Source organism: Opisthocomus hoazin, chromosome Z, assembly GCF_030867145.1.
Source record: "Opisthocomus hoazin isolate bOpiHoa1 chromosome Z, bOpiHoa1.hap1, whole genome shotgun sequence".
NCBI lineage: Eukaryota > Metazoa > Chordata > Aves > Opisthocomiformes > Opisthocomidae > Opisthocomus > Opisthocomus hoazin.
The window spans coordinates 33,360,955-33,383,782 of record NC_134454.1 but is presented as its reverse complement, the minus strand read 5'-3'; the positions used below and the strand labels follow the sequence as shown (position 1 = coordinate 33,383,782).

The 22,828-nt window shown below is 43.7% G+C and overlaps 1 protein-coding gene across 1 annotated transcript in view; it reads left to right on the top strand.

Annotated features, from left to right (window-relative positions):
• SVEP1 (sushi, von Willebrand factor type A, EGF and pentraxin domain containing 1) overlaps positions 1-22,828 on the top strand; it is a 133,753-nt gene that overhangs the window by 107,116 nt on the left and 3,809 nt on the right. Inside the window, exons 40-47 of the mRNA XM_075410818.1 lie at positions 647-802; positions 1,791-1,854; positions 6,602-6,775; positions 8,332-8,508; positions 9,400-9,570; positions 16,551-16,646; positions 19,408-19,503; positions 22,337-22,430. Of these exons, the coding sequence (XP_075266933.1) occupies positions 647-802; positions 1,791-1,854; positions 6,602-6,775; positions 8,332-8,508; positions 9,400-9,570; positions 16,551-16,646; positions 19,408-19,503; positions 22,337-22,430 (1,028 nt within the window). The remainder of the gene's footprint in view (positions 1-646; positions 803-1,790; positions 1,855-6,601; positions 6,776-8,331; positions 8,509-9,399; positions 9,571-16,550; positions 16,647-19,407; positions 19,504-22,336; positions 22,431-22,828) is intronic.

Below are 22,828 nucleotides of genomic sequence, written 5' to 3'. Positions count from 1 at the left end.
TAGCTGTGGGCAGCCTTGACTTAAGCTTTTAAATGGACTCTTTAAACTCAGTAAGTCTGCTCATGTGAGAGAAGCTGAGCATGTGTATTTTTGCAGAATCAGTGCTTCGTAAGGAAAGGTTTTCCCCTGCTTTTGCTGCTTCAAAGATCTTTGGTAGTAGGAATAGGTGTGTTTGATAAGTGTCTCTTCAGGTATCAGACTTCCCTTAGAGACTCTGGGAATGCAGCTGAAGCACTTTGTCATGGTTTTAGACATTCAGCCAAGAAAGAAGTAGAGAACATGGGACCAGGCAGCTGTAGTTTTCATTCTTCTGGTGATGCATTCCCTGAGCTATTAGGTGACTTTGTACAAGCGAACTTGCTTTTCCACACTTCTATTTCCCCATTTACTTTTTGTTTCTTCTGTCTTGTAAGTCTAAGCTGAACATTCCTGCCAAAGCTGAGGTCCAGTCTATGTTGACATCTTAAAACTGGTACTTAAATTACTGAGTTTTATTAAAGATTGCACAGATGATATTATATTAACCACATATGTAGACCCTCAGCCGTTGGATGGTTCTAGTATCATTTTCCTAACTTTATAGTTTAGATATGAATTAAGCATGTGAAGTGGTGCCTTCACACTTTCAATTACATTTATTTTTCAGGAGGGTGGCATTTGGATGCCACCACTTTCTGACGACATCTGCATTCCTGTGTCCTGTGGGACCCCAGAGTCTCCAGAGCATGGATTTGTGGTTGGCACTAAATACAATTACACAGACGTGGTTCTTTATAAATGTGATTCTGGCTATGAATTACAAGTAAGCAAGCTCAAATCTCCAGCACTCTAAACCATTAGTTGTCATTTTCAGTTTTCTTATGTGATGACTGTAAGAATGTGTTATGTCTAGTCCGTATTGATATGGATATATATAGAATGCTATTCATGCATATATATGTTGCCACATATATAATATCGCTGGCAATGGAGGCGTGGGTTAGTGTTTAGTCAGATAGGTAGAATTGCTGTTTCTAGTAGTTTTTGGACGAAATAAGCCAGTGCTTTCATGCGGTAAAAAGTCCTTCCAAGCTTTGTATTCCAGCTTCGCCACCTAGCGTCAATCTGCCTCCCTGCTGTTGAAAAGTCCTGCTTTTTTTCCATTGGGAAGCAAAGTCCCTTGACTGTGATGGCATACAACACTCGTGTCAAACAGCTGCCCTTGTCAATGGGCTTGCTTTGTAATGAAAGTACATTGCTTCAAGGGACAAATTTAGATGTTATACTCCATGTCTTGGAATAAAACAAACAAATCCTGGGCTATTAGACTGGCTATAAAGTCTGTACGTAAGAAAGAAAGAACATGATTTATAAGCAAATTTAAAGAATGAGTCTTTGGGATGTGGTCAAAATCAGTACATTATGTTTATAAAACAGAAGCTTGTACTGTTGTTAAAAAAAATGCTAGTTAGATTTTCTATAATTGAGTCCTGGAAGGAGAGAATTTGTCATTGTAACACATTCCTGGGAACAAGAATGGTAACACTGTCAAGAAAGATGATACTCCAGGTAGAAGGGCAAGAGAACTGACTAACTGCCACCACAAACTTTTGGTTTGTAAACAATACTTATCACTTTACAGAAAGGAGTTCTACCCTAAACTCTGCTAGTAAACTTGGGCATTTAACTATCTCTTTATGTGGGTTGCACGTGGAGGCAAAACATCCTGGCCTTGCTAGATGTTTGAGCTGATGGGAGAAAAGAGTTGACTAAATAAAGTTGTTCTTTGAGCATTGTCTTTTGGTTCACAGGGTGATGCACAACGGACTTGCCAAGAAGACAAGCTGTGGAGTGGAACAGTGCCGGTGTGCAGAAGTACGTTCCACCTGAGATTATCACTTAATGTTGGTCAAGGGTGATTTTACACAACAGAAAACACTAATGCTCATTTTTCTTTATAACTCAGACTGTCTGCATGTGCCTAAAATTTTTTTGCAAGTACCAGTGATAACCAGCTGCAGAATTGCTGGTGTGTGCAGGTAATAGCGTGAAGGAAATCAATACACCTTTCTGCCTTGCTCTTGTATCCCTAAGAAAGCTGTGTACACAGCTTCCAAGTTTAAATAGTTCTGACACTTGAGGTCATGATTGCTGGGGTTACTGAGGACCTCTGAACACGTTAGTTGCCAGCAGTCACAGGTACTTGGCATCCTCAAATGTAACTCTGTTAGATACTCATTCTCAGAGGTACTTCACTTCTGTCAGATGTCTGGTGCCCACAGACTGCAGTGCCGAAATAGGAGTTGTCTACATAAATACTAATGTGGACTTCAGCTGTTGGCTATAAGTGGCAACAGTGGAATTTCCTGAGGCTTCCTGCCAGCACAGCTGCAATAGATTTTGTCGTTTAGCAGGAACTAGAAGCACCAAGCTTGATACTGTTCTGCTACTCAGAGGCAGATATCTGGGAATGCTTAGGTAAATGCTGTGGTTTTACCCTGTTTCTCAGAGTAAAACCTGTGGAGAAGCTGTGAACAGGACAGGCCATATGCACGATGGGTGATTCGATCATATTCCTTATGTTATAGGAGTATCGTGTGGACCCCCAGACATGATAGAAAATGGATCTGTTCAGGGAGAGGAGTTCCTATTCAGCAGTGAGGTTTTTTACAGCTGTGACCCTGGCTTTGAGCTACAGGGACCAAGCCGAAGGATTTGCCACGTTGACAAAAAGTGGAGCCCCTCCGCCCCCTCATGCATGCGTAAGTAGCAGGCAGAGCAAAGTGGTGGCAGTTTTCCAGGAGAGCCGAGGAACAAACTGAGAGAGTGCTTTTGCTGGCTTCCCCCCAGTCTCCGCCTCCAGCTGCAGGGCTGTAACAGGAGGAGGCAGAGGAAAAGCCAGCAGAGAAGTTGTCATTGTCAGTTCCTCTCTGATCTGAAGGGAGCTGCTTTTGGTACATTAAAATGGGCAAGTATTTGTCATGCTCAGGTCGGAAGGGGAGGAGTGTGGCCTGGTGTGTTTGATTTGCCTTGCATTGTGGTGTGCAGGGCCTTGGACATCATGTTCTGGGATGGTTCGTCCCTGCCATGCGAAGGCTAATATATCCTGGCCACTCTGGAGATAAAGACCCTGCTCCCTAGGATCAAATCTTGGCTGTCTGTGTAGCAGAAGGTGATTTATTGTGGGAGCATGGAAAGAAGGATTTATTACTTTTTTCATACAACTTAAAAATAAAATGCCAAGATTTTATAGTCTTTACCAGTAAATCATTTCCTGTCTGTTCCTGGTGATGCCATAGTCCTGCCTCTTGCATTCTTCTTTCTCACCTTGAACCAATTTGCCTGGTCTCCACAGTAAGTGTGGGACAGGGGGCAAGATCCTTCTTAACTGTTGTTACTCTTCTTGGGAACACGTTGAGATCACCTTCCACTGTACAGGGAGTAAAGGAGGCTGGAAGTGGAGCCTCTGGCCTGCTCAGAAGGAATATTCAGGATCACTGTCTTTGATGGAACACAGCTTATAGCTTACAACACCATCAGATACATTTGGACACGTTCTCTCTCAGGTGTCTGCAGGCTGAACCCCACGAGAGGGGGCAGGCAAGGCACTGTAGAACTCTTCTCCATATAACACCTCACAGATTCTTTCTTTCTGTCTGTCCATTAATTCTGTGTGAGCAGAGCTGTCAGTGTGTCACAGGTAGACAGCATGGCCTTTTTTACCTGTATAAAACCAAAAAGTTTTCTCCTCTTCTAGGAATTACTTGTGGGCTGCATCCCTCAATAGAAAAAGCAGAGGCCCTTGCTACAGAAAGCACATACAGAAGTAATGTAACCTTTGTGTGCAACTCTGGATACCATCTCATTGGGCCCCAGAACATCACATGTCTTGCCAATGGGAGCTGGAGTAAACCCTTGCCGTTGTGTGAAGTTAACTGTCTGGTTTCACGGCCTGGCAAATTCCGATCTGGCTTAAGCAATAGCTCCTCCCTTATGCATGAATATTGTATGACCCAAGGATTGGGCTGCTTTCGGGAAACAATTCGGTAATGTGTGTTAAAAACGGTGGCTGAAAAATGAAATGTGTCACAAGGAGCACTGCCTGTTAGCAAGTGTCACCGTTTGGAGCAGGGCGGCCGTGAACAGAGTAGCAGACGCTCTCCATTAACCCCTGTCCCCCCGCCACGGGAAGGGAAAAAGGAGGAAAAGGGAGAGAGACTTACAAATTGAATATCAAAACAGCTTTACCAATAACACTAATAATACTAATAATACTAACAGTAAGAGAAATATAACAAAATATACAAAACCGACACTGAGTTTCCCAGAGTCCGGGCGCTGGCATCCTGCCAGCAGCTGCCAGGCAGCACCAGGAAGACCCGGACTGGACTCGGGAATGCACGGATCCGAATATGGATCAGGATCGCAGGCAGGACAAGGAGCAGGGGAAGCCCGGCCGTGGGCAAAGAGAGTGAGACCTTCGTGATCCCCCAGATTTAAACTGAGTGTGACGTGCAAGGCATGGAATACCTCGCTGGTCAATATGGGGTCACCTGTCTGCCCCTCCCTGCAAGTGCGACCCTTTACGACTCCTCACTTCTGCAACATAAAAGGTCTGCCAGGGACCTTGGCTGCTATAGTAATAATTATATACAGGGGCCTTTTTCTGCCTTCCATTCCTACTGTTAACTCAGTAAAACTATAAACATCAGGTGTTACCAGCTTTGGAGCAGACACTGTCTGTAAAATATGCAGCCAGCTTCAGAAAAATGCAGTTACTTAGAAGAACTTAGCTGTAAGGAAGATACACTGAAAGAGACTCTGTTGTGTTTTAACCAAAACCAGGACAGCAAGCCAGAAGGAGCTTAGACATCATTTTTCCTAAGGTTTTAACCTGCAGTTTAACAAGCTTAATGAGAGATGAGGTGAATTGCCATCTCATAAAATCAAACCCCTAACAAAAGGCGATGGACTGCAAGGACAAGTTACTTTTCTCCCAGTGGCCTTCTGTAGTCAATTATTAAGTTGATATTCTTTTTCTGAACTTTGAGCCCCAAGTACAGTCTCAACAGCTCACCCTTTACCTCCACGCTCCTAACATGAACAAACACCATGAATGCATGATATGTACTATTTCGCAAATCACTGCTTTCTGGTGCTCCCTTAGCAGGTCCTGTTGCTCATGCCACAAAGCAGAATGAGTGCTGAGAAAGAACTGTATGTGTCACGTGGAGTGGGCAGCAGTGGGTGGTCACAAGGCTGTCAAGACAAAAGGAGAAAAAAAACTTAACATCCCAAGTTTGCACAGATAGAAAGTATTGTTGAATGACTCTGTTCAAAACGTAAAGTATATAGAAGCTCACTAAATTGCAGTACCATTAACTTTTGAGTGTTCTCTGTTCCTGGCCTCTTTGCCATGAAGTTACATAGTCTGGGCTTCACATTTTTGCTTTCCTCTCAGGTACACACTAGTACATTTCTTGCCCGTCGCACTTGCTTTCAGGCTGTTCTTGTCCCTGCTGCATATACATCAGCTCTCTCAAGCTAGACTCTACACCCAGCGTCCTGCTTGTTTTTTTGGTTGCTCGTGCAGTTCTTACGTGGAGCTGACATGTTGATGGCTCCACACCCAGCTATGCACACAGATTCACGAGGGACTAGCATGCTGTGACGGCTTCACGGAAGTAAGACAGATAATGATCTTCCACTCAAGGTGTTAGGTTCCTGTCACCAGAGCCATGAAGACTGCATGAGGGCTAGGGACTATCAGATGCCGTGTTGTGCAACCACAAAATGCACACATCACTGTGCACTACAGTGCCCAAATGCTTTGCAGAGCTTGTAAGTAGCAACCTGGAAAGTTGACAGGGGACGTGCATGTCGGAGAGGAGGTCCTTGGTACCTAGCCAGGCACCGAAGAAAAGTCATACATGACCAGTGCCGAACAGATATTGAGAAGATCATCTAGAACAAGGTTAAGCACAGCCACTTCATCAACTCCTCCCTTCCTCTTGCCTGACGGCCTTGTGCCTGTCTGACAGTTTAATCTTCAGTCATCCCATTACACAGACCACCTAGGAAAATGAAGTGGAAAAGGGGATGCAGAACAGAGTAACTTGTGTAGCAGTGGTAACCCAGCTTGGACTGTCTGCCGACTGGCTTCGGAAACACAGCTGAGAATCTTGAGGGGAGCAATTAGTAATATAAGTGTCAACATCTTGCACCAAGCCCATTTTGCATCTCATCTGGTACTTCTTGTCAGGTGAAAAGGAAGGTGCAGAGGGCTGCAAGTTTCTGGCTCTCAGTGGTAAGAGAGAACTATTTCCATCTTCTGCCCCACTGACCCCAGTATGAAGGCATAAACGTGTCCTCTTCTCCCCAGCACTGCCACATTTTGCTGACCTGAAAAACATGTGGCTGTGGCTTTTCTCCATCACTTGGAGGAGCTCCTTCCCTGGCATGACTGCCTTTCCTTCCCAGGGCTACTGAACTCTCGTGAAATGCTCTTCATGGTTTATTAGTCTATGGCTGCTACTTTAAACATACTGTGTGAGTAATTCAGGAGTTGTTGGAAGTCCAGGTCCAATATCAAGCTGAATTAATGAGAGCTCTTTCTTTGCAGAGACCAGATGCAAAGTTCCAGTTTCCTTGCTGAATGGGAAGGCGGTTTATGAAAACAATACAGTTGGCAGTACAATAGCATATTTCTGCGAGAGAGGATATAGCTTGGAAGGGGAACCTGCAGCAGAGTGCACAAGAGATGGAAGATGGAGTAACCCCTTGCCTCTCTGTAAACGTGTGTGTTTTCTCTGTAATGAAATGTGGTCTCAATTTGTAAGCGCTAAAGGCTAGGCTGCTCTTCACTTAAACTGACAGTAAAAGAATGCAACTTCCACAGATCCTTGTGGAAATGTACTGTTTTCTTCAGGAATGGCTATGAGCAGAATTTGTCACTTGTAGTTTAAAAAATTGGTTTGGCCTATGTTGGGAGGTTTGTTGGTGTGCATCCTGATTTTACAGAAGAACAAAGGGAGCAGTTGCTGAGACACGTTAGAGCATGAACTTGTCTGAGTGTTTTTTTGTAACAATAAAAGAACAAGCTGTGTTCTGCATAGCTCCCTTTAGTAGGAAAGCTGACATAAAATGGAGTCATTTGTAGTCAACCACTTGATACAGGAGGAGCAGGTGAGAGAAAAGGACAAGGCAAAAGGGAGACTTTATTGTTGTCTACAATTGGCTGCTGGGAGGGTGAAAAGAAAAAAGAGCCAGGCTTTTCTCAGAGGTGCGCACTGGCAGGATCATCGAATCACAGAATGGTAGGGGTTGGAAGGGACCTCTGGGGATCATCTGGTCCAACCCCCCCTGCCAAAGCAGGGTCACCTACAGCAGGTTAAGAGGCAATGGACACAAGTTGCAATAAAGGAGATTCCAGTAAATTTTCACCATCATAGCAATCAAACAGGTACAGGGACCTGGAGAGGACATGAAATCTCCATCCTTGGAGATACTCAGATTTCAGCTGGTGAAGTCCCAGAGCAACATCTGATCTAGTTGGCCCTGCTTTGAGAAGAGGCTGGACTTAATGGCTGCGTAAATTATTCTGTGATTCTATGAAATAGCATCTTATGCATATGTGCACTCTGCACACACACCCACCCACAATAGTCTTCGTTGTTGCTGTATGTGTCTAACTAATTTTAAGATTTACTGTAGTCTTAGGGTGATTAACTGAGACATTTAATTTTTGTATTACAAAGGACTCATAGGACTTCAGTTTCAGGAATCTGACATCAATCTCTGCTGTATGCAGAGTCCAACCTTTTTCACATTCATGATGAGATCAATAGACCATGCAAAAATAGCTCAGCAAGCTTACAGCCAGCAATAAATAAGATTATCAGAGAAATTCTGAACTCTCATGAATGTTATTGTAAGTCTCTGCTCAAACTTTTTTTGCTGCTCTTTATTGGTCCAGCCCCTCAGAACAAGAAGTAGGGTAGGTCCCGGCCTTTTTGTAGTAAGGTTATGGTAAACAGGAAGGGCAAGAGAGAACAGTTTGATAGTAACAAGTAGGATATTCCTTACTTAAATCTTGGTATGTCTTCTACTGGCATCAGCAGAGTATGGTAGCAAGTCATGTGCAGCAGAGAATCAAACCTTTTATTATTATTTTATGACCCAAATCTCATAATTTGATATCAAATTACAAACCAGACTTGTGTGCAGCATCCATTTCTATTGCTTTTTATATGATTTGATTTTGAAATATCCATAAACTATTCTAAAGTATTCTCTTCTTTCCATCCGTTTTTTCTCCCTTCTGCTTTTCCCTCATATCCTTTCTTTGAACAGCAAACCCTTGTCCTGTGCCTTTCATAATCCCAGAGAATGCCCTTTTGTCCGAGGTGGATTTTTATGTTGGTCAGAACATATCAATCAGATGCAGGGAAGGCTACCAGCTGAAAGGACAGTCTGTGATCACCTGTAATGCTGATGAGACCTGGACTCCAGCAACAGCAAAGTGTGAAAGTAAGTACATGAGGTACAGTTCCGCAGGGGCTTGGTACTTCCAGAGGGCTGGTGACCACGGCTGTATCACATGGGAGCGTGACAGCACTGAGATGTCAGCAAAGCTTTCCGCCTAGATGCAGTTTTTGTGGAAGAAGAGAGCTTTTGTCTGCTGTTTGCATTTGGAGAGGTGGGTCACTCTGAGAGATCCAGGCACATAAAGGCAACCTAAGAAGCTCTATAGAAGAGCTATTTCTTCTTCCTAACAGAGCTGTTTCTTTAAAAGGATCCAGAATGTGTCTGTGTGGGTTGATGCCCCAAGAGCGTTTGTCCTACTGTCTACTAGGCCCTACTGTAATTTTCTTCTCAGTTTACCTTTTGCAAGCACTGGGGCTGGGATTGGTTGTTGGATACCCTAAATATCCTGAGAATTATTTCTGTGAGATCACGGGTGATGAGACAAGGGTTGTAGGTAGAGGTGCTGCTGCCTTTCACTGTATTTATTGACACTGACAGAAGGCATAACGTCCTTTTGCAAGCATGTCTGAAACCTTTTTGGCTTCTTACAAGCAATATTGTTTAGTTCAGATGGTGACATCTCCTCACTCTACAAACCCAGTCTCATGTACATTCTGGGACCATCTGAAAGTTTCTGGTCTCTATGGTGCATATAGCCATTCTTGCATTACCTGAAACTGCTGCTCCTGGCCATCTCTCTGGTCGCTTGGTGTACCAGCAGATTCTGCTTGTGAGTGTCTGCACCATGAAGAAGTCCTACTTACTGATTTCCCATCAGAGGTGTCTCTCTGGCACCTCCCAGGTTCTTTGTGCAAAGCACTGTGTCCAGGGTTAGAAACTCTTATCGTGTAGGCATTGCAGCTTACCAGCCTCTGGGTGATTTCTTTTGTTTAGAGATATCTTGCGGCCCTCCAGCTCACACAGAGAATGCTCTGATTCGTGGTAGCTTCTATCAGTATGGAGACATGATCACCTATTCGTGCTACAGTGGGTACATGCTGGAGGGGCCCCTGCGTAGCATTTGCTTAGAAAATGGAACATGGACAACACCACCTACCTGCAAAGGTAAGTCTTTTTTATGAACAAAAGTATATCTTAACTTGCCATAAGCACAGACGTGTCATCCTAGCTTCAATAAAAATGAAAGTAAAATTTTTTGCTAGTGTCAGTGCAGTTACAGTTGCAGCCAGGACATCTAAAATGCGGGGTGTTACTTTATTTCCAAGTGGAGGTGAGGGCTTCCACAATTATTCCCTTTAGTCCTTGCTAATCTTACAGTTTCTTTTGCTGCAATGTTTTATCCCACATCTGAGATCCTTGCTCCTCACATCTTTTGTGAGACAGTGACAGAACCAGTCATCTTTCTGACATGCTGAGCTGTCTCTGATAAGCACTGCCAGTTGATTTTTCATAGTCAAAGGTCAAGCACTGCAGAAAACAAAAGTAAGACATCCAATGGGTGCTTAGTATTTCATGGTGTTTAGAGCTTGGCAGCTCCTGAAAATTGTTTTGCAATAAAATACTTAAGTGTAGGTTGATACAGCTCACCAAATAATACAAACTAAGCACTGCAAAAAATTCATGGTTTTAACAAAATACCAAAGAGAAAGTCTGGCCTTTCCACTCTTGGCCTACCAGCAGGAAGATCTCACTTTCTGGTTTGCTGAGCTCAAAAATTCACTTTTTTAAATTACAGAATTAACTCTTCCACACAGAAGATTGAAATAAATTTAAAAATTTGAACAGAATATGGGGAAAACCAACACAAAACATAGAACAGATGATAAACTAAACAGTTATAAATGGATGTAAGCATCTTCAATCACTAACTTAAAACCAAGGATGAAACATAGCAAAAGGGTTCCAGGGTCACAGGGTTTTGATGGAAGAGATCTTGCCATGTGCCATTTCCATATCAGAAACTTGACTAGCCTTCTGCTGCTTGGGTAGCTATAAAGCAGTGAGTTAGCTGCACCCTGAAGTCTTATCTGAGATAGTGTAACAGCAAACAAACTACAAACTGAGCCTTAGGTATTTTGTTTAGAAATGTATTACATGCAAAAATCCTTAGGGTACGTCAGTGACCAGTCACAAGAGGTCCCGTTCCCTAAGCTGGAGAACTCCCACAAAAGAGGAAAGGTGCCAGAACACTCATCTGGGAACATTTGAGCCATCATCAAAGTTGTCAGGTCTGCCTCTCCTCCTGCAAGTCTCAGTTCCTTGTGTTGAAAACAAAAGCAACAATACTTCCACCCTCCTTGGCGATTTTCTGTTTAGGTCAGAAGCCCTTTGGAGATGGAGCATTCTATACTGTGCCAAGCCTGACTAATCAGGGTCCCCTCATTTTTTTGTACGAATTCTGACAGGAAAATGTTATGAATGTTAACATCTAGACAAGCTGAGTTGCCCTATTCTATGAAAGCAGACAATCTGTTAAAATTCTGTATCTAATAGTTATAATTGCCTTGCCTAAAAATCACAGATCAGGAGGTCATTTCGAGGAGGCCTAGAGCCAAAGAAGTGGACTTGTAACTCCTGAACATTTCACAGAATATCACAGAATAGTAGGGGTTGGAAGGGACCTCTGTGGGTCATCTAGTCCAACCCCCCCGCCGAAGCAGGGTCACCTACAGCAGGCTGCACAGGACTGCGTCCAGGCGGGTCTTGAATATCTCCAGAGAAGGAGACTCCACAACCTCCCTGGGTGGCCTGTTCCAGTGCTCTGTCACCCTCAGAGGGAAGAAGTTCTTCCTCATGTTCAGACGGAACTTCCTGTGCCTCAGTTTGTGCCCATTGCCCCTTGTCCTGTCACTGGGCACCACTGAAAAGAGCTTGGCCCCATCCTCCTGACACCCACCCTTCAGATATTTGTAGGCATTTATAAGGTCCCCTTGCAGCCTTCTCTTCTTCAGGCTGAACAAGCCCAGCTCCCTCGGCCTCTCCTCGTAGGGGAGATGCTCCAGTCCCCTCACCATCCTTGTAGCCCTCCGCTGGACTCTCTCCAGTAGCTCTTCATCTTTCTTGAACTGGGGAGCCCAGAACTGGACACAGTACTCCAGATGGGGCCTCACTAGGGCAGTGTAGAGGGGAAGGAGAACCTCCCTCGTCCTGCTGGCCACACTCTTCTTGATGCACCCCAGGATCCCATTGGCTTTCTTGGTAGCCAGGGCACACTGCTGGCTCATGGTTAACCTGTCGTCCACCAGGACACCCAGGTCCCTCTCCGCACAGCTGCTCTCCAGCAGGTCCACCCCAAGCCTGTACTGGTGCATGAGGTTGTTCCTCCCCAGGTGCAGGACCCTGCACTTGCCCTTGTTGAACCTCATCAGGTTCCTCTCTGCCCAGCTTTCCAGCCTATCCAGGTCACGCTGAATGGCAGCACAGCCTTCTGGTGTATCTACCACACCTCCCAGTTTGGTGTCGTCAGCAAACTTGCTGAGGGTACATTCTAACTCTTCATCCAGGTCGTTGATGAAGAAGTTAAACAAGACTGGGCCCAGTACTGACCCCTGGGGGACACCACTTGTCACCAGCCTCCAACTAGACTCAGCGCTGCTGATGACAGCCCTCTGAGTTCTGCCATTCAGCCAGTTCTCTATCCACTTCACCGACCACTCATCCAGCCCACACTTCCTCAGCTTCCCTAGGAGGATATCATGGGAGACCGTGTCGAAAGCCTTGCTGAAGTCCAGGTAGACAACATCCACGGCTCTCCCTTCGTCTACCCAGCCAGTCATGTCATCGTAGAAAGCTGTCAGATTGGTCAGGCATGATTTCCCCTTGGTGAATCCGTGCTGACTACTCCTGATAACCTTCTTTTCTTCCACTTGCTTGTTGATGGCCTCCAGGATAAGGTGAGGCTGACCGGCCTGTAGTTCCCTGGGTCCTCCTTCTTGCCCTTTTTGAAGATTGGAGTGACATTGGCCTTTCTCCAGTCCTCGGGCACCTCTCCTGTCCTCCAAGACCTTTCAAAGATGATGGAGAGTGGCTCAGCAATGACATCCGCCAGCTCCCTCAGCACTCGTGGGTGCATTCCATCGGGGCCCATGGATTTGTGGACGTCCAGATCGCTTAAGCGATCCCTCACACAGTCCTCCTCGACCAAGGGAAAGTCGTTCTCTTTGTAGGCTTCTTCTCTTACCTCCGGGGCCTGGGATTCCTGAGGGCCAGTCTTAGCACTGAAGACTGAAGCAAAGAAGGCATTCAGTAGCTCTGCCTTCTCCGCATCCTCCGTCACCAGGACACCTGCCTCATTCAGCAGTGGGCCCACATTGTCCCTAGCCTTCCTTTTGCTGCTGATGTAGTTGAAGAAGCCCTTCTTGTTGTTTTTGACATCCCTTGCCAGCTTCAATTCCAGGTGAGCCTTGGCCTTCCTCGTCGCATCCCTGCATGCTCTCACCACGTTTCTGTACTCTTCCCAAGTGGCCTGCCCCTCTTTCCACATTCCATGGACATTTTCATTTTCATATTTCAGGAATAGAGAAGCTGCTCCTTTCTCCTGGCTGTGTGACCATGGCTTGCCATTGCCATGAAGAGTCACCTGCTGAGCAGCCAAGTAGAGAAGATTTACAGTAAAAGTACCTGAGTTACTTCAGATGTCAAGAGGTATCCAAAAGTCCTGTTAGAAATTCACATGTCCCAAAGCACCGAGCCCTTTCTGAAAAGTTTGCCAAGTATTTTGTCATTTCTTTCTAAACAGTGGTGGCTACAGAACTCAAGGGATCTCTGCACAATAGGTACTCTACTAAGCCTAGAATTCATTAGCAAAATTATTTGGATATTATCTCTTCAGATTGTAACAGTTTGGATTCTTCAGCTGCCCCCTTAATATCACCAGCTTTTTATTCTTATTTATTATTTATTAGTTACACAGAACCCTGCTTTATGCCAAGGGCTGTAGTTTCTGCTAAGACAGGTTCTTGCCACTGGTTAGCCTGGAAGGGCTGATCTGCAAAGCACTGTCAAACATGTGTCCAGTTTGCAATACCATGGAGTCTACTGGGACTGTTCAGAGGAAGAAGTATTAGGGAAATTTATTTCAAAGAACAAAGTGGTGAGGTGGACAGATGATCAGGATGTAGTGTGGCGAAACAAAGCAGAGTAACCCGCCTTTTTGTGTATTATGGGAGAGGAACAACAACTACCCCCCTCTTTTCACCTAAAAGGACCAAAGATGTTTCTGAGAGGACCGACCTGTATTTTCGTGACACATGTCAAAATAATCTTTCAAAACTGCTTTATATTTCATTTGAGGGATTTGCCTAACAAAAGGCCTACAGGACCCAAGCCTTTGTGGTCTACATCAGAAGCGACATGAAAGCACTCCTTGTAATGAGTCATGCTGCATTACTTGTTTTTGGCCCTATGAGTTGATTATTAATGTGTCCTAAGCCTGCTTGAAACGTTCTGGCCCGGTTGAACAGGTTAGTTAACGTAAATATTATAATTAAAAAGCAGACTTCGTTAGCTTCTTTGGGAGAACTCTCACCACAGCTGCACTTGCCTGAATCACTGCTGGTTAGAGGTTGCAGGCCAGATTCTGATCTGAGTTTCAGGGGTGAGAAGTATTAGCCTGGATCTGCTGATCATAAACACGTGCAGGACTCAGCAGGTTGCACAGATGCACACAGCTTGTCTGACTCAATTTTTTTCTCTGAAATGCTCTAAAATCTGTGTTGTCTGTTTGCCCTCTGTGCACATCTTGCTGACTAGGAGTGGTCAGTGTGGAGCTGCCAACCAAGAAGTTCATACCCCATCAGCATTATGAAAGGGCAGCTAAGGCGTGGAAGAAATTGTTCACTTGCAACCACAGGAAAGCTTTTTGGCAAACCTGAGAACAGATATCAGAATTTTTTTTCCACCTTCTTACTCATGTTTGTGTTGCAGCAGTGTAGCACCTTTGTGTCCTGTGGAGATAACTCTCAGGCGTCGATTTACAAGGGGATCTCAAAGATTATTACTGATACCGTGGATGTGAGATCTGCCACCATTAACTGAAGTCGCAGTTAATGGTTCACGTTCTCTCCCCAGCATATCAGGACTGCATTTGCCCTGCTTGCTTTTACAGTAGCAAAAAAAGAGAATGACATCCCAGCTTAACTTCCTGCCCCAAGCCTTTCTCTGTTCTTGCCTCTTGAATGAAGAATAATCCCCACAGCTACAGACACAGAGTCTCTGCCTGCCTAAATTGGTGTATAACAAGTGCACACCTAGGGATGATACTGTCTCATTCAATTTCACAACCAGAGCCTGGGCAGAAATCCAGGAAAAGCCTATCTCTGCCTGAGATCCTGGATTGCTGAGCAGGATGGAGTTGCCATCCAAAGTGATTTCTGTAACTCATGAAGTATCCTCATCTTCTCCATTAACAGAGAGACAAAATACATTTCAGAGACTATTTTTCATTTGCTTTGGATTTAGCGTGGGATTTCATTTATACACAAACATTTTACCTCCCATTCCATTATACATTCATGGGATATTGTTTAAGTGATGTGGATCACACAAGGCTTTAAAAGGTTTCTGATTCAACTTCCATAATTTTTTCTTGCACAGAGGAAATCTAGTTGGCACATTGTTCTAGTTTAGTCAACACCCAGAGACCAGTTGTCTGCATAGTCATAGATATCTTTACTACAGAAATTGTTCAAAATACCTGTTAAAATATTGCAACTTCTGTGGCTCTGTCAGGTCCTAATGTCTCTTCCCATTGTCATTGTCAGCTGACATTTGGTGGGAAGGCTATTGAGATTGCAAAATAAAATGTCAAAAGCTTTGGTCTCATTTCAGCAGACTCCAAGCTGTAGCTTGCAGCTTGGCATGGCTTAGCTGCAAGAGTGACTCAAGTTTGGCTTTATCAGGGGAAGATTTACGTTCTTTCCAATGTGGAGCTCAGGTCTCAACAGTGTTTCAGTGTGTTAAACCACTGTTTGTATTTAATACTAACATTGAACAAGATCTGAAACACTTTCGAAGCCTAAACTCATATTTTGCTCACCTATAAACTAATTAAAGATAGGATGCAATTAACAGGTCAGACTGAGTTTCTTGAGGTTACTCTGTGTTCGTAACTACCACTAATTAGAAGTTAGTCTGATTACTTATTTGTTCTGTAGTATCGTCTCAAAGCCACAATTTTTGATCTTCTGTATATAGTATGTACAGCAACGTGACAAGCATTGTATTTCCTCCAATGATCTTGAAGTCTGAACGTGTTTGTACTTAGCTTACCAGTCGATGTTGTGAAGGTAGTTCTGGTTTCCCTGGATGTGTTAACCAAGATACAGTGCAACATTATGATGAAGTCTAAAGCCTGTCCACTCCAGGCACCATACTGGGCTAGCATGCTGAAGTCCACTTCAAATTCCTCACTTTTATGATCAGGTGTTTATTAACAGTTGTGCAAGCCAAGGAGCGCCAGTCAACATGAATGCTAAATGAGGTTTATAATCACACTTTGGGTTTCACATGTGAACACTTCACTGTGCCACTGCTGCACCCTTGCTGGTCACTCCTCATTATGCTGGATGATAGTGCAATAAAAATTGCTTGCTCTACCACAGTGTTTAATTTTACTTTTGGCAAACCCTATATTATGCCAGATGGCTTTATCTTGGTTTTGCATAGCAAGGTTAGAAGAAAGCTTGATTTTATTTTAGAGTTAATTTAGAAGGGGGGGGAGGGAAGAGTAATGGGGGGGGGGGGTGTTTTGCTTTACAAAAATGAGTGGGGACAAATAAGTAAAGCATAATGTCAGCCCTGAAACAATGTCCACATAATTTACCCAACTATGCCAAAAACTTCTACATTTTCATTCTTGCCATGGACAATTTTTGATTGTCTTAACAGTTCCCACGCTTTTGCTCTAGTCAGACACAGAGCAAGAAAATGGTGTAGCCCTTGAAATCAGTGTTGCGTTTCTGAACTTCACTGCATTTGTTTGTTCTACTCTAAACTTTACAATTGCAAAGATCTGTGCAAGATGCTGATGTACTAAGCTCCTAATTAACTGTCTTGAGTTTGTCATGAAATGATATTTTTTTCAGCTGTCTGTCGATTCCCATGTCAGAATGGTGGCATCTGTGAACGACCAAATGCCTGCTCATGTCCAGATGGCTGGATGGGTCGTCTCTGTGAAGAGCGTATGTATATCATCCCTAAGTGTAATTTTAAGGATGTTGTCGGTAAGACCAGTGAATTTACTGCAGTGAACTGTGTGAGAAAATTAAAGGCATAAAAGCCAAGAACACAAAAATAATTACTTTATTCTGCTTGATGAATTAGAGAGAACGGAAGGGGCTAACTGATTGCTTGTTTCTAGACAAATGACCATCCCCTGACATCTGCAGATTAAAACAAGCACTTTTTAAATGATGCAGTTTTGTTTGTGGGTGCTTTTTCGCTGTGGTTGAAGAACAGTGCTCCAAAGTCTGTTTCTAATAGTAAGATATGATAGTTTTGGGGGAAGAACAGGGGTTAGAACAGAAGAGATGTGAGTGTTCTGCTGGTGGCTGTGTTTGTTTCCTGGCTTCCTTTTTTACCAGTCTGTGACTGTGAACCTGATCAATTCATGTTCAGACGATACAACTATGTCGCCTTTGCCGTGCTGTCCTTCCTGATCTGCATACCTGTACCCCACGAATTCTGGACTGGCTTTTCCTGGCCTGGATCTCTGAATAGTTAGAGAGATGGATCTATTCTGGTTGAAAAGAGACAAATCTGACTCTTGGGTCTGTGACATTAGGGATGCCAGTTTGTGCCATGTTTCCCATTTTCCTTGTGGTGATGTTAGCATAGGAATTTGGGAGGGCTAACCCTTTTATGCTGGCGTAGCTGCTGCATGGGAAGCCTTATTCCTGTACACATAAGTAGGCATGGGTCTATGCAGATAGAGAAGGACAGTACCCTTGCTGTATTTTGTACTATGGTCCTGACATAAAGCTTTAGCATGTCCAGGAACACCTGCAGCTGAGATGGTGTCACTGTCCCTAGCTCTGAGTATACATGGAGACCTACAAAAAGATGTGGCACCTCTTCCTGTAGTTCATGGAGCAAAAAATGGTGCAAGTGTTTTGCTAGGTAGATGTATCACATCTTAAAATGGTCCTCTGTATCTGCCTCTGCAGCTTTGAAGTCTTCTTTGTGGCAGTGTCAGTTCCACATGACACAAATTAGGTGTAGATACAGAATGAGATGTTCAGCAAGTTTTGTCCTTCTGTATGTAGAGAAGCTCCAGCTATGTGGTGCATTCACATAGCCCCTTTTTTGCTGCCCCTGTGTCTGTCAGTACCACCATAGACAGACATGCAAACTTAGCCCTATATGCTTCACAGTTTCAGCAGAAGAGGACTGAGCCCTGTGTCTGGCAGAGTTGTGCTACAATTTATTTCTTTACCTTACCATTAGTAATGATATTTAATGCATTCTTCAGGACCAGATGACAAATTTTATGCCACCAGGCTTTTTGATCTGTCATCCCAATTCAGACCCTGTTTTCCTGTATGAGGAAAATAAACATGCAGCTGACTAGCCAGATCACACTTCATGCAGATACAGGAGCTACCTCTAGGGGTTTTTTTTCTTCTTCTTTACTTTGGCATAGGTGGTGAGGAGAGAGGAAAAGGATTCCTGTAATTGAGTGCCACCTCAATTTTGGAGCCTTGCTTGTCAAACAAGGTGCCCTGGTAAATAGAAAATAGAGGTTTAGTCTTTGGAGTTGAGGGCCTGTTCTGGAAGTCAAAGGGATTTTGGAGTGCTAGCACTGAACACTGATCTGTCAGGATCAGGCCACAGGTGAGGCCACAGACCTCTGACAGAATGCAGTCACCTTGTAGTTCATGGTCCATTTCATGGATAGCAAGACAGATGCATCTTCCTGACCACTCTGAAAAACATGTAGAGCACCACTAGTTTAATGATAAAGACAAGTAATTCCTGGTGATATAGGTTAGTCCTCTGAGCGCTGTGGAAGTTCACTGTTCTTTTCTTTTCTAGGCTAACTACACCTGCTTGACCTCTGCTTTGCAGTAGAAGGTGAAAACTTCTGCATCAGTCCTCTGCAGTCCCTATCCACCTTCCCAATATAAAACTCCACTGGAAGTGCCACTTAGGGCAGACCCAGACCAACTCTTGCTCTTGTTAGAGCATGTTCAAACAAGTACATCATTCAGTTAGGGTCGTGGAGGTGGTAGTTTTGTGAAGGTACTTAAGTCATGAAAAATGTGCACATTGGACAATTTTGCAGATCTGCTCACAGAAGCAGTGTATCTTCACTGGTGCTCAGTCCAGGGGCCATCAGCTGCTTGGTATCTGCTTTGTTTCTTCCCCAAAGTTTCCAGCCACAATCAGCCTGTTGAACCCAAAATGCCTGGTGTCAAAGCTGTCTTTCCATCGGAGACTTGCGGTGTCACCTGTCTCAGCATGTTTTCAGTGGCCCAGACCAAGTGCTTTTCTAAGGGCAGTGCACAGATTAGTTGGTTTGGATGTTACATTGTGGGATGCCAAGTAATCCACAAACAATGCAGTTGTTTGTAATTAAAGCATGAACTGATTTTGTTAGCCACTGTTACAGACGTGGTCAATGTCTGTGGATCTTAACACATGAGAAACAAGCAAACAGCCCTGCTCATTTCCGGTGAGCGCAGAGCCTAGAGGCATCTGAAGGAATCTAGCAATTGCTCCAGTCTGTCTATTTGTCATCATTCCTTCTCATTTCTGGCTGCCATGTGAGTCATATTTGCTGCTCATGCCTTGTGGGTGGATCCCACTCAACTCTGCTGATACTACATGCAATCACTTTGAGGGGTAGTAGAGTTTTTAATTAAACATAAGTTATGTCTTGCACAATTTATTCTTTGCTTTCATGGGAGATAATTGTTTTCACCGGTTCTCTTCTGTCCTTAGCAATATGCATTCTGCCGTGTCTCAATGGAGGTCGCTGTGTGGCCCCTTACCAGTGTGACTGCCCCCCGGGGTGGACTGGGTCGCGCTGCCATATGGGTAAAACTCCTTTCATCTGCATTTTCTTCTCGCTTTGTGTGACTCTACTATCAATACCTAGCACAATTCACTAACGACTCTGTAGAACTACTAAGCTTCTCACAGGAAAACTGAGGCCTGCAGTAATATTACTGCAGGATTTGCTGTCCTCAGCTACAAGATATTTTCAGAGTAGTCCCTGATGAGTCTTTAAAATCCTCAGAAAAGTTTGCTTCAAGAAAAGACAGAGAGCATTCACAAGAGTGCTTTCTGCAAAAAAACAATGCAGAAGAGAGGGGATTTCCAAAGTAATAAAACTAGACTGTCCGTGCCAAGAAGAGTTAGAATTTAATTTTCAGCTTCAGCACATGCAGTTCATCATTAAACTCACAAACAAGCTGCAGGTACTACAGAGGTGTTTTACCTCATAGCTGACTGGTTTGGGGGATTCCCACTTACTGCCTGAGTGCTGAGCTAGGCAAGAGGGCAGAGCAAAGCCAGGATTCGTTTAAGGATGATTGAGTTTAATAGGTACATGGTACCCATGTAAGGTACCATGTTCATGGTACCTGGGTACCTTATGCTAGGTGTCATCTAAGTTCTCTGAAAATTTAAACAAATTTAACATGTGCTGCATTTTAGTAGATCTCTTGCTTGCACCTAACCAGGGCTGAAGGGCATGTAGCACACCAAAATAGTGAGCAGTAGTGAGGCTCGTGCTTCTAGGCTCCACACCTGTGTCCTGGCAAATCAGCTCGTGTCAGATGAAGCTGGTTTTCATTAGGGATAATATTTGAACCCGAGTTTGGGATATATGGTTCCACATCAAAACTAAACAAATGTCAGTTTTTGAAAGGCTTGTCCCTGTAGAAATAGCCAATAAAACTCGTAGCAATTGAGCGATCATTGATATGTCTTTCAATCATTATTAAATCTCAATCCCCAATAAATGTTAAATATTTTTTAAAATTATTTTACAGTTCCTTCACTGTATTTTTATTGTGCAGGTGCACCTTAACTGATTGTTAACAGGTTCTTAACGTGAAAGCCCAGTTTTGCGTTCCTGCGAGACTTTGGGGTGGCTGCTTGGGTGAACTGGGGGAGGAATTCATGCTTTTGTTAATGAATGTTCACATTATTTGTTCAAATAGGGGATAAGCTGTGTGATACACTGCAAACCCAAACTTTCTTCTTCAAATGGAAATCACAGAATTAACATTCTAATTCAGCACTACTGTACTTTGCAGGGACACTTGCCCAGCACATAATGCGTCATTTCCTCTCATATTTCACAAACTTTGCAGCTATGACAGCCTAGGTGGTTAAGGAGGAGAGATCGCTTTTTCACTTTTGGGCCAGCAATTCAAATGTGTTCAGGCCGACATGCTTTTCAGTAGCTAAAGAAAAAATTCTAGTGGGCAACTGCATCTGTGCCAAAGCCCATTCATAAAAGCTCATAACCACTGGTTATGAAGTAATTAAACCACTTCTCATTTTACTTACTAGTCTTGACCTTTTGCCATGACAGAGCAAAGTGAAATGAGAAATATTTGGTTTAACTGCTGGTCTCACAGGAATAACTATGTGCATAAAGTGAGAGCTAAAGATGTTTCACTCACATGTTTCATTCCAGAATTAGAAGTCATTTTCAACATGATAAGCTTGGCGCACTTAATTGCACATGGAGGGTCCATCTCTATAACCTCCTGCCACTGTGTGTTCATGTTTTGGCCCAGAGGAACCGGAGTAGTGTATTTCCATGTCCTTTTGTATTCCTGTGATTACTTATTTCCATTTCCTGTAATTCCATTTTAATCGGTGTTTCCAGTAGTGCATATTCCTTGCAGAAATATTTCCCAGCACTTGTCCTCACTGGTATCTTGAAGTCTGTCCTCTAGATATAGCATTATCTGCTTAAAAGACTCAGTGTCTTTCAGCTTTCCTGCAATATAAATATCTGCGTTTGAAGGACGTCATTGAGTCTCTAAATCTGTTCTGGAGATTGTACTGTGCTTTATCTTCCAGTCTCAAAATTGGCAGGAAGAATTGAAGCTTTAACTTTTGTTTGGTTACTTGGTATCCTTGGGTTAGGCTGTCACACAAAAACAGGTGCAGCTGTTTCACAGCTGGCCCAGCACAGCCCTATCAGGCAGGCTAGTGTTTGTTCTCTGAATCGAATGCCCTGTACCACCTAGTCACACCTCTTACGTCTACCCAGTGGCTTTCAGGAACTTACTGTCATTCTCTGCTTCCTTTCCTTGTCTACATACAGGTGCCCTTGTGCATAGTCTTACTTCTTGCGTGCTGTTGACCTGTAGATGGCTTTCTGACCTTTAACTTTCTCTGTTTATGCTGCCTCTTTCCATACTTTTTTACCACATATGGTGGTTGCTTGTCCTGGCTAGTGTTTAGCCATCACATTCCTTTCAAATAAACATCCACATTTTCTTCCTAGAAAGAAGACCTACTCTCCTGTTGATCGTCTGACTCCTCAGTTCCTCCTCCTGCTTCCATTTGCATTCCTTTTTTTAGCTCAGCTTGGGACAAAAAAACCAGAATTTTTTAGGCAACGTAAAATAATACAGTGGTAGTTTCAGCTCATACACTGCAGCACACAGCGAAAGTAGTAGAGAAGGTCAAATCACATTCAGCAGAGATGTGCCTCTAAGGCTGCCCTTTCCAGAGCAAACCATCTTTTACAACAGATTCACAGCTGATACTTCATATTGTAGTTTTGAGAGTAGTCCATTCTTAACAAGATAATGCAGGCTGGATTTTCAGTGCCCTGTTCCTTAATCAGTTTATTGTGGGTGTGCTCATTAATGCAATTCTCTGTGTGTGTATTTGTATGCAGCTGTTTGCCAGTTGCCTTGCTTAAATGGTGGGAAGTGCATACGACCAAATCGATGCTATTGTCCCTCATCGTGGACTGGACATGACTGCTCTAGGTAAGTGCTGCTGGGCACTGTCCCATGGCTAGGCTGAATCATACGCTGCTGAACTCTAAATCTGAAGAATGTGCTAATTAATTTTGCACATTTTGAGCATCTCTAGATCCTGTAAATCAGTGGTGATTGGATGGGTCATGATTTGTGGGCAGTCTGGAATGACCTTAGAGACTACTCTGCAAAATGATTGCCAAACTTCTAGAAAACCCAGGAAATGGTACATTTACATGTAAGCAGACAGGCAAACCTGCAATGTTTAGCCTTATTTTTAATGGTGTAAATGGAAGTGTTTGTTGTGATGTAACACAGAATGTTCTTCAGTAAATTTGGGTGGCCTACTGTGTACAAGTCTTCGTTTTGAACTGTATATACCTCAGCTGGGTCCAGTTTCAAGACTA